This window comes from Engystomops pustulosus, chromosome 6 (assembly GCF_040894005.1).
Source record: "Engystomops pustulosus chromosome 6, aEngPut4.maternal, whole genome shotgun sequence".
NCBI lineage: Eukaryota > Metazoa > Chordata > Amphibia > Anura > Leptodactylidae > Engystomops > Engystomops pustulosus.
In genome coordinates this window covers 142,908,524-142,925,493 of record NC_092416.1, presented here as the reverse complement: position 1 = coordinate 142,925,493, position 16,970 = coordinate 142,908,524, and the positions used below count along the sequence as shown (strand labels likewise).

Here is a 16,970-nt window from a genome sequence, read left to right as displayed (position 1 = left end):
ATAGTAACCCAGCACTGTGTGATCCTGTCCTGATAATATACAGTCAGGAGATCCCTGTACATTATATAGTAACCCAGCACTGTGTGATCCTGTCCTGATAATATACAGTCAGGAGATCCCTGTACATTATATAGTAACCCAGCTCTGTGTGATCCTGTCCTGATAATATACAGTCACGTGATCACTGTACATTATATAGTAACCCAGTACTGTGTGATCCTGTCCTGATAATATACAGTCAGGAGATCCCTGTACATTATATAGTAACCCAGCACTGTGTGATCCTGTCCTGATAATATACAGTCAGGAGATCCCTGTACATTATATAGTAACCCAGCGCTGTGTGATCCTGTCCTTTTAATATACAGTCAGGAGATCCCTGTACATTATATAGTAACCCAGCGCTGTGTGATCCTGTCCTGATAATATACAGTCAGGAGATCACTGTACATTATATAGTAACCCAGCACTGTATGATCCTGTCCTGATAATATACAGTCAGGAGATCACTGTATGTTATATAGTAACCCAGCACTGTGTGATCCTGTCCTGATAATATACAGTCAGGAGATCACTACACATTATATAGTTACCCAGCACTGTGTGATCCTGTCCTGATAATATACAGTCAGGAGATCCCATTACATTATATTGTAACCCAGCACTGTGTGATCCTGTCCTGATAATATACAGTCAGGAGATCACTGTACATTATATAGTAACCCAGCGCTGTGTGATCCTGTCCTGATAATATACAGTCAGGAGATCCCTGTACATTATATAGTAACCCAGCACTGTGTGATCCTGTCCTGATAATATAAAGTCAGGAGATCCCTGTACATTATATAGTAACCCAGCACTGTGTGATCCTGTCCTGATAATATACAGTCAGGAGACCCCTGTACTTTATATAGTAACCCAGCTCTGTGTGATCCTGTCCTGATAATATACAGTCAGGAGGTCACTGTACATTATATAGTAACCCAGCACTGTGTGATCCTGCCCTGATAATATATCGTCACGTGATCACTGTACATTATATAGTAACCCAGCACTGTGTGATCCTGTCCTGATAATATACAGTCAGGAGATCACTGTACATGATATAGTAACCCAGCACTGTGTGATCCTGTCCTGATAATATACAGTCAGGAGATCACTGTACATTATATAGTAACCCAGCACTGTGTGATCCTGTCCTGATAATATATAGTCAGGAGATCACTGTACATGATATAGTAACCCAGCACTGTATGCTGTGAGCTTATTGTACATTATATAAAAATCCAGACTTCTCAGATGGAGATCAAGAATGTCCACACTCAAAAAACTGTGGTTGATTTTGTGATATGTATCCATACTATTTGATAGCAGATGACATAATAATAAGAATAATCTGTGCTGGGAACTGTGTAACTTGACTCTGATCTTGCTGCTGTGTGCATGTTCTTCTGGGCCTTGTTCCATATCTGTCCTGTGTGTCAGTCAGTGGTCACTGTGTGGGTGTGAGGGTCTGGAGGGGGGTGAGGATGACTCTCTGGATAGATATAGATTGTTACAAAGCAGAATGAAAATAGACCCGGCCAAGTGTATATAAGCCCAGGACACAACACTGCATGGGAGAACAAGCCGCAGAGGAAACACTGAGCAAGTCAAACTACTACAACCTGTTAACACATACTTATCCGAAGATGCTGGGAAAGCCAGAGACACGTGAAGAGGGCAGCACTATGGCTGAGCTGAACTGTCAAGTGAAGGAAGACAACAATGTCCGAAGGGAACATTACTCAGCAGAATGGCTGGATACTTCTGTCTTCAGTAGACCAGAGGAGAGGTGAGACAAGGGGGAACCACACTGCATATCGGTAGAATATAAAGGGGTCATCAATATTCATGTAGCCAACAATTATGTTTTTGGCTTTGACATATTGCAGAATGTTTGACATATGGCGGAATCTAATGAAATCGGCTTGCCCTGAGCTTTAGAGTCCAGTGGGCAGGCTCAGACACTGATTGACAGGTTCACCTATGTCCAGATTGATGAATAGACTTCTTATTGGCCCACTACTGTATAGTGCAGTGATGGCAAACCTTTTAGCGGCCGAGTGCCCAAACTGCAGCCCAAACACCCCCTTCCTTATTTATCGCGAGGTGCCAACCAAAGATTAAAGCAATAATTTATTGCTCCCTGTTCAACAACTTTCAACCATATTGGCCTCCTGAGGACAGAAACACAGTAGAAAGATGGAAAATGTTCATAATTTTAGCTTCTTTCCAGTGTCCCTCTGTAGACAGAGAATCGTGGGGCCAGCAGGAGGTCCTCCAAAGATAATTCAGCCCTGTCTACTCATTCTTCCTCTTCCTACAGTCCCTAGTAACGAAGTAAGTATCAAAATATTACTAAAAACAGCATCTTTTAAGTTGCTTGGAACTGTAGGAAGTTTCTTTTGAGTCCTGACTGATGTGCTTGGACAATGGTCCGGGTGCCCACAGAAAGGGCTCTGAGTGCCGCCTCTGGCACCTGTACCATAGGTTCGCCACCACTGGTATAGTGGATGTGACAGGTTGAAGACCAGTAGATAGCCCCAAAGTCTAGGGATGTAAGGATAAGGAAACCAAAATATATTCTAACATTTTGTATTATTACATGAACAATGTGATTTATTCTCATGTTTCTCTTATTCAGCTGCAATGCACGTGATGCCGATGTGTGGAGGAGAGAAAGCTTCAGACAACAAGGCAAGACACATTTCTTGGTCCAACGTTCTCCAGCCCAAATCATGAGAATGGGACGTCTTGGTCACCGCCTTACTCAATATCAGCTACCCTACACGAGATCCCTGCCACTGCCAATCTTCAAGCCAGCAGATCTTACCACCAAGATGGATCGCATGGCAACACCTCCACAGCTTCGAAGCATGATTGAGTTTGAGAGAGCCCTCAGCAATCCAGGGAATGATGGGTTGTGCCAAGACAAGATACCAGTCTCTCAAATCACCAAAGAGTTGCCACCAGTCAGGCAACCAGCTCGCATGGAATTCTCTAAGCCCAGCCTAGCAGGTTCTTTCTCCAGATCCATGTCCCAGGAGGCCCAGAGGGGCTAAAGAACTATGATGGACTGTGGTATCTACAAAATGTTTTAGTCCTAGAAAGGCCAGGTTTGAATGCAGTTTGCCTCTGCGTTGTGTTTGCACTAGATTCTCATTTACAGTTTCTATTAGCAGATTATAAAGAAATTTGCAGGGATTGTTCCAGTTTGAGATAGAAAACTGCAGAAGATTTTTTTTTTGTTCTGAAAAGCTTTGTATTAAATGAATGTATCAGATCATCCTGTACATGGTGCTGAACTTAAAGCTCCTTTGTGATTCACCTTAAAGTCAATAACCGCAAAGTCTTGTTTGGTCAGAGCATAGTCTTTGCAGTATGAGATGAAATCTTCACCCATCTCTTTGTTGTCCTTTAGAAGGTTCTTGATGCTTTGTGTAGAAGTTGGTGGACATCTGGATCTAGCAAATAGGAGTCTAAAAATATCTCCTCTCATTTCATTCCGTCTATTCTCAAGATGTTCAGGGTCAGACATGTTTGTGGAACCTGAGTAATGGTCATTTTCACAAACAATTACCCACCGGATGTTGGATAAAGATAGCGAAAGTGAAAAATGAAAGGACATCAGAATGTATTAGGCATGGAGTATCCATGGAAAGCCATGGTTGATACCTGAAGGGTAGGGTTTGATAACAGGTTCCTAAAGGATACAATGTTATAGGAGGTTCCTGAAGGATACAATGTTATAGGAGGTTCCTGGAGGATACAATGTTATAGGAGGTTCCTGAAGGATACAATGTTATAACAGAGTCCTAAAGGATAACTAATAACAGATTAGTAAAGGATATGATGTTATAACAGGCTTCTGAAGGATGGGATGTCATGGCTGAAAGGTTCCCCATGGTTGGTTTGTGCGTATCCTGCCCTCTCATCTATGGGCTACAAGTGCTCATTGCTTTATATTTTAGTAAATAGGAAGTAATGGGCAGAGTTAGGAAAAAGAAAAGTATGAAGAAACAGTATGAAAATTTTGGGGTGACTGGATGATGATTATTAGTCTATTCCATTGTAAGATAAGGCTGGTCTGTTGTAAAATAATATAAGCTACTAACTGTAAATCCCCCTGGCCTTTAAAGGGGTTAATCCAGTGTAACAATGTTGCATTGGATTACAAATACTTTGCACAGTTTTATATGTAGATTTTATGTTAAAGTTTATTTTTCGGTATTATACATGTCTGTGTGTAATGTGCTAATGTTTGTAATATTTATGATGTAATAAAACGGGAATATATTAACTTTGTGTCCGTCTTTGTTTACATTAGATTATAAAATAATTTACTGTGAAACTTCTCCAGAAGACCACCTGTTTGAGAAGACCCCTTCCGTTTACAGTGACAATTTTTCTTCCTGTTATGCTCTATGTATGCTGTCCCCTATGAAAAGACCACCCCCTTAAAAGTAAACCTGCTCACAGAGGTTTCAATGTAATAAGGAAAAGTCCACAATTTTGTGTCCAATGGCCAATAAACCCGACTTATATAAATCACACATAGCTGTTAGATGTTTCTGGAGGCTCTGAAATGTGAGAAATTAAGAAGCGATTATTGGGGTCTAGGACTTTTTTTCCCTCTTATTGCAGATTTATCATCCTTTCTGCAGCCTGAAGTAGATGAAAACAGGAAATGATAAATGTTTGATTAGAAAGCAGTTCTCAAAATACTGTATATCGTCCCTAACATTTTTTAGAATGTCATTTGATATGAAACTGTGTTTTTTTTCTTTTTGTTTCCTATTAGGTAGCTGCATACAATAGATAAAGGCATTTCATCTTTTTTAATGGGCCGCGAAAATATGATATAATCTAGCAATGTGCTTTATATCTTGAAGTATACAAACAGATTGTAAACGTATTTTCAAAATCTTTGGAAGGTGGTGGATACTTTAATACATGTTGCTTTGGTTATTATTATAATACTTGGGTACATTACATCCAGCTCTCCAAAATGTGGCTCCTTGCAGGGTACATAACAGCAAGCATATGACTTACAGAGGTTGCACCTACCAGACCCCTCTATCTGAAGGGTCTGCAGGTCATCCTAGAGAGCAGTGGCGATATACAGTAAGTACATGTCATATCAAGCTAATTGCAATGTGATAATAAATCAACTATTATTGCACTGTATGAAAAGATAATCCAGTGGGGGAGGGGGTTGTTATTTCTAATACCACTGTTTATATTTGTTGTCCCAGTGGCTGGAAACTTGGCCGCTGTTAGGAATTCACACCTATTGGAATGTCCTCAGCCAAGAAAGGGATTTAACTTGCTCTTTATTAGAAATCACATGTTGGAGGAAAATAGCTGTGGACAGCGCCATTAACTCCATTTGCTCTGTCCGGGACACTGTAAGTGTTTATAACAAAAATAGCAACAGTTTAAATGTATCCACAGTAAATTGATCTCTAAAGGAGGCCATGCTATTTACATTATCTGTTCTGCTAAGCATGCATGTGTTATAGATGCAAGGTTGGATGATTTTCTTTTCCACAAACCAATAGCGCTTAAGATGTAGGATAATGTGTTCCTCCTTAGTTTAGCTTGCCCCTGCAGTAGATATTTCCATCAGCTTTGCTGCTTATGCATGGGAGGCCGTAGAAAATTTCACAAAAAAAAACAGACAGATTCTGACAACTGAATGGGAGGGGCTCCTGCTCCCTCCTTAGTTTGGAAGGAGAGGGAAGTTATGCGATTCTGCTCTGTGTGGACAGCCGGAGAGCATTTTGGATGTAGAAGAAAAGAATGGTGAGGTAGAAGGTCGCCCCCATTCCCTATCCGTTTCCTTAATCCCAGTCTATGATTCTGCAGAACGTTCTCTGTCTCTCTCAAGCTGTGTCATAGACTCCTGTGCAGCAACCCTCCCCCACATTCTGCTCTATAGAAAATATTTTCAAAGCAGGGAACCTGTTAACCCTTAGTGTTCAAACAGCACAGACTATACACTTCATGTAACCATTTTACTGCTTGTTTCTATTACTTATTACACGCTGCATGCTCCTTTGTGTAATAAAATCTGCTAGGCTAGTCACTATATAGTCTTGTCATGTACACACTATGCCAGGCTCAGTGTATTTGCTGCTATATTACTTCATGAGAGAACACAAAGCATTTAATTAATTCAGCTTTAGGGTAAAAGCAGGAAGAGATTAATCTCCACCCACATACAAATAATAAAAATGCAATAGCTTTGGAAAGAAAAAGCTGAGCAGCGCAATAAGAGCATTTATTGTGCACTTGTCATTAATCCAGATTATACTGCAACAGGGGCACTAGGTTACTATTCACCTACTACCGTAGGTGACAGCAAGTCCATGCAGGTTAAGAGGAGCACTAGGGTTTATGCAGAGAGTAGTCAGGAAGAATAGTAGGCATAGTCAAGAAAAAAGCTAAGGTATGAGCTATAGGTTCTAATCAGGATTAGCAAAAGTCAGTGCAGGAACAAGGGACAATTGGGACATTGGGGCAAATTTACTTACCTGGTCCTGTTGCATTCGGATGGTCCGACGAGGATGAAGTCCGGAGTGATTCATGAAGCTGATGCGCCTGAGTTCCTGCATCCGTCGCTTTCCCGCCGAGGTCCGCCAGAGTTCACCTTCTTCTTCCCGGTGCTTGTAAGTGCGTGTCTTGCGACACAATTCTAAATGTTAAATCCCGCCGTAGTCCGAAACCATTGGGTTGTCCGACGGCCTGCTCCCCAATTTGTATCAAGTGCAAGCCGGCGCCGATGCGCCAAAATCCCCAACGAAAATGCGCTCCGTGGACCCTAAGTAAATGAGCCCCATTGATGTAGAAAAAGCCACAGTGACCCATTTGGGAGACAGGGCACAAGTTAGAGAACAGGAAATCATCAAAGGACTCTTGTACATTAGAAACTTTTTAGATTTTTCACCATGGGTCATTTGAATTGGCTGGGACCAATTCATACATGCATCGTAAGAAAGGATACAGAGGAGGGCTATAGAAATAATATGCTGGAGGAAATAAGTGACCTTGTGACCAACAAAGTTATACATCTGATGTGCGTGGGACCTTAAGACTCAAACTTACTTTTTAGGTTAGCTCTGAAGAACCATTATGTTTCGTGCAACATCAGGGAACAGAGAGAACTTAAATGAACTAGAAGTTAGTCCAGCATACCCTATGCTCCATCTTTGTATTCTGTGAAGTCAAAGTTGTACAATTAGCCTTGGCTATGTCATCTAATGTATGTAGATTGTTCTGTCTAAAACAATTCAAGATATTCTGTAACTTTATTAGATCACAAGGATCATATACTCTGCGCTGCCATATAAAAGCAAGAAATAACATCATACTCATTACTTGTGGAAAAATACTACAACATTCAGACACATAACAAGTTTGGGTACCAATTTAGACTACCCACATCTGAGACATGAAAAGCGCCAATGGAGGGAACCTAAAACCTTACAGCTGCTCACGTATCCACGACCACGATTCGTATATCTTATTATCTCATACTTTGCATACATCAAGTGATTTGCATATAAGCACCCAGTGCTTGTTGTGCACATTGTGCCACCCTGGAGTCTGTCCAAGGCTCTACAGCAAGTGACAACATAAGATGTAATTAGCATTTCAGATTGGAGTGGAAGGCATCTGAAATCCATCAGTGAACTTCAGGAAAGGGCCCTGAACTTTTACAAGAAAACGGATAATTTGTTGGGTCCACTTACATTCACGCCATGGGTTTAAAGGAAATCTATCATCAAAATCAGGGAGGCTAAAACGACAGGGATACTAAATCCGGGCCCTGTGACTGTGGTAATATTCTGATATTTATTATCCATGGCTTCCTTCCTTATAAAATAAACTGTTAAAATGATGCTCATGAGCCTAAAGGGCTTCGGCGGATGTTTCCAGTGCCCCACAGTGATGTTCATGCACTGGTTGTTACAATGAGCAGAACATGTCTCCTTTCTCCCTCTGTGTAATCTAGCAGTCTAACAATACGGCTCATTGTAACAACCAGTGAAATGACCTCACTGATGGGCTTCCCTCCACATATTAGAAGCCCTGTGAATGGTGGATCCCATCAATTTTATCATTGGTCAAACCAATTTTTCTCTGATTGAACTTAACATTTCTGGGCCCCTGTATCCACACCAATACTGGTAATTTAACGCATACATTATGAGATTATCTTGTATAGACTCCATATACACTATGGTTAGCATATAGCATATGCTCCTTTGTGTTCCCCTCACAGAGAAGTGTCACTCATCTCCTCACGAACCAGCGGTGGCTCCTGCGGTCTGGCACCTACGTCCCTGCCTCCTAGTGTGCATGCACACAAGCTCTGCAAGATTTAAAGGGCCAGTGCACCACTAATTGGCGCAGGCCACCTGGTAACTTTATAAATAGCCAGCCTCTTCCCTTATGCCACCGCCGGATCTTTGTGCCCCGTGCTTTAGTGAAAAGCTTGTTCCCTATGCCTTGCAACTGTTTGCTGAATTCCTGTTGTGACCGCGGTTCTGTTTCTGATTATGCTTCTGACCTTTTGCTCTGTCCCTGACATTGATCCTTTACTGCCTGTTTCGACCTCCTGCCTGCCCCCGACCATGATTCTGCCTTCTGACTCTGTCCCTTTCCGTGGCCACCACCGGGGACAAAGTCGAGCCTATGGAGCTTCCAGGTGGTATCCCGCAGTAAGTACAACCCGCTTTGCGGCGGGCTCTGGTAATAACTGGGTGCCACTTAGACTTTGCTCCCAGATATCGGCTTACGTCATCGTCCATGGTGGCTCAGTGGGTCCACTACCCCTGAATCCTGACACAATTGATATGATAAATGTTATGGCATCACCCATTTTACCAACAGGCTTGTAGTCCAGATGAGATCCCCAGCACAAATCATATAGTGATATCACTGACTGAAAAGCGGGCCCATGGGAAACATAGTAGATGACTTTTTTTTGGTCTGTATAGCGAGAGTATAGTCCTAACCTTGACCTTCCTGGAAGAAGTTACATTTATTTGATTATTTCCTAGATTTCCATATAGTCCAGTTATCTGACATCTTCTGCCCTACAGAATCATCAGATTATTATATAATCGAAACCCTTATGTTTTATGTCAGGGGAAAGTTAAGATTGATATGCCTTCAGTCCACAAAAAGATCCAGCTCTAGTATATGGCTTGCTTGAAGCCAACAAATCCTCCATAAAACCCTGTGCTGCACCCAGGAATATGTCAGGAGCAGACAGTACAGCTTGTCCCATCACACAGGAACAGCTGTCAGACTTGGATCCAGGGATTAGCAAAACATGTAATATTATATCACACGATTCATAGAGGGAGAGGAAACGGGGGGAGTGTGGGGAAGGAAAGGAAATAAGTACAGTACATCCAAAGAGAGACTGAAGAAGCGCATGTTATCAGCTCTGCTTTTGGTTACGTCATGGACAATAATATGACTTGTCTCCTGGGTCATCTATAGCAGTGGCCCCAACATTTTTTAGCACAGTGAATGGCTGGACCCACAACTTTTTTTTCCATGGAAAGAAAAATGTGTTCCCTACAATTACTCCATACCTAACCCCAACCCATATATTTCCCCATTTCCCGCAGAATCCCATCTGAAATGCCCCCATTATGTAGTCCCCATTATGGTGGATCTTTTTCTGTAGCCCCTTCGGTTTTCTGTAGCACACCTTTACAGGTGCCTCTTTTTTTGTAGTCCCTTCCTTTTCTATAACCCTATTTATAGTGCTTTCCTTTTTGTAGCCTCTTTATATTGCCACCTTTTATGTAACCCCTTATGCATTTTCCTCTCCCAACAGCCCAACACCCACCCAACCTACATATGTAGTGCAATGTACAGAACTTGGGACATATTGGAAATGGATACTAGATCTTATATTGAAAGATTTCTGGATGATGATTTCTCAGTCTCCTCTCCTCAGCTATTACTGGTATGATGAGAATCAGGCCCGTAAACTAGGAGCAGCTAAATGGATACTGTGTACTGTCCTACCACAGAGACAGAGATCAGGTAACCAATTATAGTTGGGAGACCTGGTAGAATAGATATAAGGGCCCAGCAGTTTAAAGTTTCAAATATGATGATACCTTAAAGGACAATTTACTTGATGGTAGATGATTATTACTTATCTCCCTGTCCCTTCCCCAGGTGTTTAAATCCTAATTTATTATATATTTGAATGGACACATTTCATATGCAAATTAACTTCAGGCGCTCTGAAGAGCACCACCAGGCTCTGCTGTAATATAATTTGTACCGGGCCGGCGGTGCCAGCCACCGAGAGAGTCTTCAGAGATCTGGAAATTTCAAAGTTCTCTTTTCAAATCTCGTGCTGAGCTGCAAAGTGGAAGAACAGGGAATGTTATTCTAGCTAATAAGCATGATTTGCGCATTCCTTGTGCTGCTGATGAACTGATGACGTCACCAACGGACGGGGAGGTAAGTAATATTAATGTACCATCAGGTACTCTGTTGGTAGATGTCCTTTAACTTCTAAGCATTTTATAGGAAAATGAAATGCTTCTCTGACACTTGTCCAGTCATTGGAGATCCACATGGTTTTCAGGGGTCGTATGGGTTTCTCAAGATGGAAGTAGGAAACATGTGAAAGTGAGGTATGTTTTCTGGGTAACCTTAGTTTTTTAATACTTTGTAAAAATACATTACTACAGTCAACCAAATCTCCATAGAGCTGGTAGATATGGTGGCATTGATCTTTAAGGTTAAAAGGAAACCTTATCATTTTGACCTAAACATACCTTTACCTTGGGGCATGTAAGCTGATGCTGGAGGTGGTCTTGTGAAGGCAGATAAATGGGCAGTTTCGCCAAAAAATCTATTTTTTCACTAATCAAATGACCCCATTCGGCACATCAGGAGTCTCGGCGCTTGGTCACGATCATGATAATGCACGCGCCTTGCGTGTATGGAAGTGCAAAACCCCCACCCTCCCTCCCTCGTTCCCATCCAGCTCTTGGAAAGCACTGGTGCATGTGCACTGTTTCGCACGGCCGCAATACAAAGAGGACAGCCGTGCAAAATTGAGATACAGTGCGCATGTGCAAGAGCTCTCGGGAGCAAGGGAGGGTGGGGGGAGCAATTTCCTACACACAAGGCGCGTGCATTATCATGATCGTGACCAAGCGCCGAGACTCCTGGTGTGCCGAATGGGGTCATTTGATTAGTGAAAAAATAGATTTTTTGGCAAAACTGCCCATTTATCTGCCTTCACAAGACCACCTTCAGCATCAGCTTACATACCCCAAGGTAAAGGTATGTTTAGGTCAAAATGACCATTTTTGAAGTGGTAGGTTTCCTTTAAGAGAGGACAGCTAAGAGCAGGTTCTAAGAAACACTGGCCATTATAGAAAGATTGTGGCTGGGCGCCCTCCACATAAGCATGAACATCACAGGCTAAAATGCACATCATCACATGTCTACAACCTAAAGGGTGTCCATAACAGTGCTAAAACATATGAATTAATAGCTTGCCGGGCCCAATGCGCCTTCATTCTCGGGTTTTTTTTTTACTATAAGTTCTAGTCTAAACGGACAAACCAAGAAATTGTGGGTAATCAAATTAGGACACCAGTAGTTCACCAAATACCTGGCCTTCCCAGCTTCATACCTGACCGGCTCATAGGATTCACCCCCTATAGTCAATAAGCAGTGCCACTTTCAACACAGCCATATAATTGCATAAGTGAGAAAGGTGTTGTGTTCACGGAATTATTAATTTTGATATTATTTGGGCGATGGAAAGACTGAATATCCATGGTGGAGAGTCAATACATTATATAGTTCATCTTGATACCTTTGTGATACTGCCATCTTGGAAGAGTTGCCATGTATAAAGCTGGGAGATAGAGTAGGCTAGTTTGGAATATTTCAATCATTATAAAATGTTGTTACTATAACTAGAGTTTCTATGTTTAGATAAGGAAAAAAGTCCTTCTGCAATGACTAAAGCGTAAAATTATAAGCCGTCAGACTGACCTACTTGATACTACAGTATTGGTTTTTATAGATGGCCAGCCATGAGCTACACCAGCAGTTTTGACACAGGATAGCTTGATATTTTGGGAGTGAATATAAAAGCACAAGATGTTACAGAGCTAATTATAAAAAGGGAATTTTGTAAATGTGTGAAGGGCTGTGGTAAGATAACATTGGTTGGGGTTGTGTTGCTGAGCTCTCCATATGATTTAGAGCATCCATGTGGCTAGAATACAAGTACTCTGGACCATAAGTTACAACCCTGATCAGATCAAAGGGCACTGATGAGAGACACTCATAAGAGACACGGTGCTGGTTTGGATAGTGTCTGATTTCTCTACATATAATGTTACCACAGTTTTATATGGTCTAAATATTACAAACGGTTTTATAACCACAGCAATAACAACCATAAATAGCACAAAACAGTAACATCCAGTGTATAATTATGTTGCCAAACTGTGTCCAAATAGTCTGTATGGTGCTAACAGTTACTGTGAATAATCAAGAACCTGCTCAGCCCTATGATCAGTAGAACTGGACCCCTTGTTACTGGCCTATCTGCTACATGATAAAAATGCATTATGGTACATTAGCCTTTCTATTTCATAAAGGGACAATCCAGGAAAAGAGATGGGAAGATGTCAATGCTGTAAATACTGAGCAGAAAACTATAACTTAGATGAGGCTTAGGCATTGTAGAGATAAGGGATAACGCAGGAGAGGAAAGAGATAGATAAATGACAGGACTATATTTCTTGTGTAATGAGGTTCAATGATGTAATGATTTGCAGGAAGCCATCGAGAGGCCCCAGGCTTCAGCCTGCACTATGTCTGCCCTTGACAGATCACTTATCACAGCTCACATACTGCTACCTCCAAACCTTATACTGCAGAGCTTCAGTAATACAGGTTCTGGGGAGCATATTCTGTGACCTACAATGGCGAAGAAATGGACCAAGTCTGGATTCATAACATCTTCTGGTGATATCAAAAAAACTTATCATATTCGTCCATTGTTATGGTGTATTGCAGGGTGTAAATGACGTGGGAGATTGAAAAAGTATAAAAATTAAAAAACACACACTTGGTCCAACTGAGCATCGGAACGCCCCGTAATTTGTGTAGCATGATGCCTAGTGCTGCTGGGTCACAAAAGGGGCACGTGCGACACAATTGTGGTGCAGGAAAGACTGACCGTATTAATGGCCAAACCCAGCCTGCCCTCGTCCCCAAAAAACAACCTAGTACACTGTCTGGATGAAAAAGTGGAGGTCGGCCACAGCTTTATTAATAACAATATTTACATTTTAAACTGACCTGTGGGAAAACCAGACCCTTCCCAAATCATTCACCTCACATGCCTGGCCCCGCCTCCGTGGGGGCATGTCCTGGTTGGTCCGATTCCACCACAGGCCAAGCTGTGACTACCAAAACAACAGATAAAAAACAAAACTAAATTACACAATCAATATACAATCAAATAAACATTGAACCTACATATGCATAACAAAAAATTACCTAACAAACAATTACCTAAGGGTGGATGGGTGGGAATCTCTTGAGTGCAGAGCAGTCCAAAAGAGGCAGGACTAGCTCCACGCTCAAGGCTAAATATCCCTGGGCTAGCGCCATCCAGTGGCCAGCAGAACTAAGGGGAGCAGGACGGGCAAAGGCTAAAAAACACGGCCAGTCCTGCAGCCCCCAAGCTTAAGCAGCCTGCGGGCTGAGAATTCTTAAATACCTGTGCAAGCAGTTTGCACCTAAAAGAACATGCAAAGTCCACAGAAAACTGGCGCACGGTCCTTAGTAAATGTGCCCCAATATGTCTGTCTGGGCTTCTGCTCTTGTTTTTTCCTTTATTCTTATTAATATTTTTTTCTACAAAAGTTGTGGAGCTGCAGCAGTGGCCCCACTGGTTGCACCCAGCTCATGTAAGACACAAATGGAATAACAAACAACTGGAAAATTTTATGTGTTTTGCAATGGAAGGAGATATTACTGTTTTCATCATCTTCTTCTATAACGTGTGAGACTGAAGTTCTGTGTAGTACATTTTGCTAAATTATAGCCTATTGACAGGAGAAGAAGACTCCTATATATTCCTATAGGCAATAGACAGTATGGTGCACTACTCAAAGGGTCTATACACAAGATGAAGTTGTGTCTTATAGACTCACAAAGCTTCCTCGGATAGCATGCATCCCAGAAATCACTGGTATTTTAATGAGAACCTGCCATTCAAATTAACCCACCCAAAATAAATACTTCTTAAAAAAACTCTGATTAAAAAACATTACCCTTATCCTTAAATGGTTCATGTCCTTGGCTGCAATGTTAAAAAATCAGTTTGTAAACTTATATGCAACTCCCCTGATGTGAGTCCAATGATATTAATGCCCTGCCTTCTTGTGCCTGAGCGACAGGTCTCACTGCTGGGACATGCTGCTGTGTGGAACTAGTAGAAAAAAACTGTGTCAAATGTTTTATATGGTGCCTTGCTGGAATAATGAAAGAAAGCCATGTTTCACATCATGTGACCAGGGTGATGTCATCTAAGGTCCTTTACCTAGTAATATTTTTGCTTTATACAGTAACATTAACATCTACCTCATATATACACTCACCGGCCACTTTATTAGGTACACCTGTCCAACTGCTCGTTAACACTTAATTTCTAATCAGCCAATCACATGGCGGCAACTCAGTGCATTTAGGCATGTAGACATGGACAAGACAATCTCCTGCAGTTCAAACCAAGCATCAGTATGGGGAAGAAAGGTGATTTGAGTGCCTTTGAATGTGGCATGGTTGTTGGTGCCAGAAGGGCTGGTCTGAGTATTTCAGAAACTGCCGATCTACTGGGATTTTCACGCACAACCATCTATAGGGTTTACAGAGAATGGTCCGAAAAAGAAAAAACATCCAGTGAGCGGCAGTTCTGTGGGCGGAAATGCCTTGTTGATGCCAGAGGTCAGATGAGAAGGGGCAGACTGGTTCGAGCTGATAGAAAGGCAACAGTGACTCAAATCGCCACCCGTTACAACCAAGGTAGGCAGAAGAGCATCTCTGAATGCACAGTACGTCGAACTTTGAGGCAGATGGACTACAGCAGCAGAAGACCACACCAGGTGCCACTCCTTTCAGCTATGAACAGGAAACTGAGGCTACAATTTGCACAAGCTCATCGAAATTGGACAGTAGAAGATTGAAAAAACGTTGCCTGGTCTGATGAGTCTCGATTTCTGCTGCGACATTCGGATGGTAGGGTCAGAATTTGGCGTCAACAACATGAAAGCATGGATCCATCCTGCCTTGTATCAACGGTTCAGGCTGGTGGTGGTGGTGTCATGATGTGGGGAATATTTTCTTGGCACTCTTTGGGCCCCTTGGTACCAATTGAGCATCGTTGCAACGCCACAGCCTACCTGAGTATTGTTGCTGACCCTGTCCATCCCTTTATGACCACAATGTACCCAACATCAGATAGGTACTTTCAGCAGGATAATGCGCCATGTCATAAAGCTGGAATCATCTCAGACTGGTTTCTTGAACATGACAATGAGTTCACTGTACTCAAATGGCCTCCACAGTCACCAGATCTCAAACCAATAGAGCATCTTTGGGATGTGGTGGAACGGGAGATTCGCATCATGGATGTGCAGCCGACAAATCTGCGGCAACTGTGTGATGCCATCATGTCAATATGGACCAAAATCTCTGAGGAGCTTCCAGCACCTTGTTGTATCTATGCCACGAAGAATTGAGGCAGTTCTGAAGGCAAAAGGGGGTCCAACCCGTTACTAGCATGGTGTACCTAATAAAGTGGCCGGTGAGTATATATCTGATCACAAGAAATCATAGCATGCCTCCATGAAGGATGGGGAGGAGCAGAAGTCCATGCATGTTGTGATTTCATGTGATCAGATACATACATGGGATAGATGTTAATGGGCAAATGACCTTAAATGACCTTGTCACATGACATGAAATGCTAAATTGTAAGGAGGATTAAGACATGGGAAGGTGTAGATGGGAGGGGCAGGCTAAGCAGCCAACCCCCTCTGATGCCAGTAGGATAACATGAAGTTGATTTCTTTTAGCTAATAGAGGGGTGTTCTATGGGGACCTGTCTCTAGCTGTATTTGTGAAAATGTGGCGACAGGTTCCCTTTAACTTACCTATGATTTACATTAGAATTGGGATGCAGTATTTTTAAGTAAAGACAAAAAAGCAGAGTTTGAGCTATTGAGAAGGCCTTGCCATGGAGTTATTTGAGGGTACTTAACCCCTTAACGACTGGGCCTTTTTTAGATTTTTCACTTCCATTTTTCACTCACCACCTTCAAAAATCTATTTTCACATAAAGAGCTCTGTGACGGCTTATTTTCTGCATAACAAATTGCACTTCATGGTGAAGGTATTTAATATTCCATGCCGTGTACTGGGAAGCGGGAAAAAAATTCCAAATGTAGTGAAAATGGTGAAAAAACACATTTGCGACATTTTCTTGTGGGTTTGGAATTGACAGCTTTCACTGTGCGCCCCAAATGACATGTCTACTTTATTCTTTGGGTCGCTACGATTACGTGGATACCAAATTTGTATAGGGTTTATAATGGTTTCATACATTTAAAAAAATTAAAACCTCCCGTACAAAAATTTTTGGGGGATTTTGCCATATTCTGGCGCCAATAATTTTTCATACTTTGGTGTACGGAGCTGTGGGTGGTGTCATTTTTTGCGACTTTTGATGCCTTTTTCGTATAAGTTTTAGGACTGTGCGACCTTTTGATCACTTTTTATAAATTTTTTTATATTTTTCAAAATGGCAAAAAAATGCCATTTTTCGACTTTGGAAGCTATTTTCC

The 16,970-nt window shown here is 41.9% G+C and overlaps 2 protein-coding genes across 2 annotated transcripts in view; both read left to right on the top strand.

The window, feature by feature from the left end:
- Positions 1 to 16,970, top strand: part of PNMT (phenylethanolamine N-methyltransferase) — a 36,501-nt gene that overhangs the window by 5,927 nt on the left and 13,604 nt on the right. The window lies entirely within an intron of this gene.
- TCAP (titin-cap) lies at positions 1,605 to 4,342 on the top strand. The gene is made up of 2 exons (XM_072111503.1): positions 1,605 to 1,834; positions 2,687 to 4,342. Exons 1-2 carry the CDS (start codon positions 1,617 to 1,619, stop codon positions 3,102 to 3,104), a joined length of 636 nt encoding a protein of 211 aa, XP_071967604.1. The 5' UTR covers positions 1,605 to 1,616; the 3' UTR covers positions 3,105 to 4,342.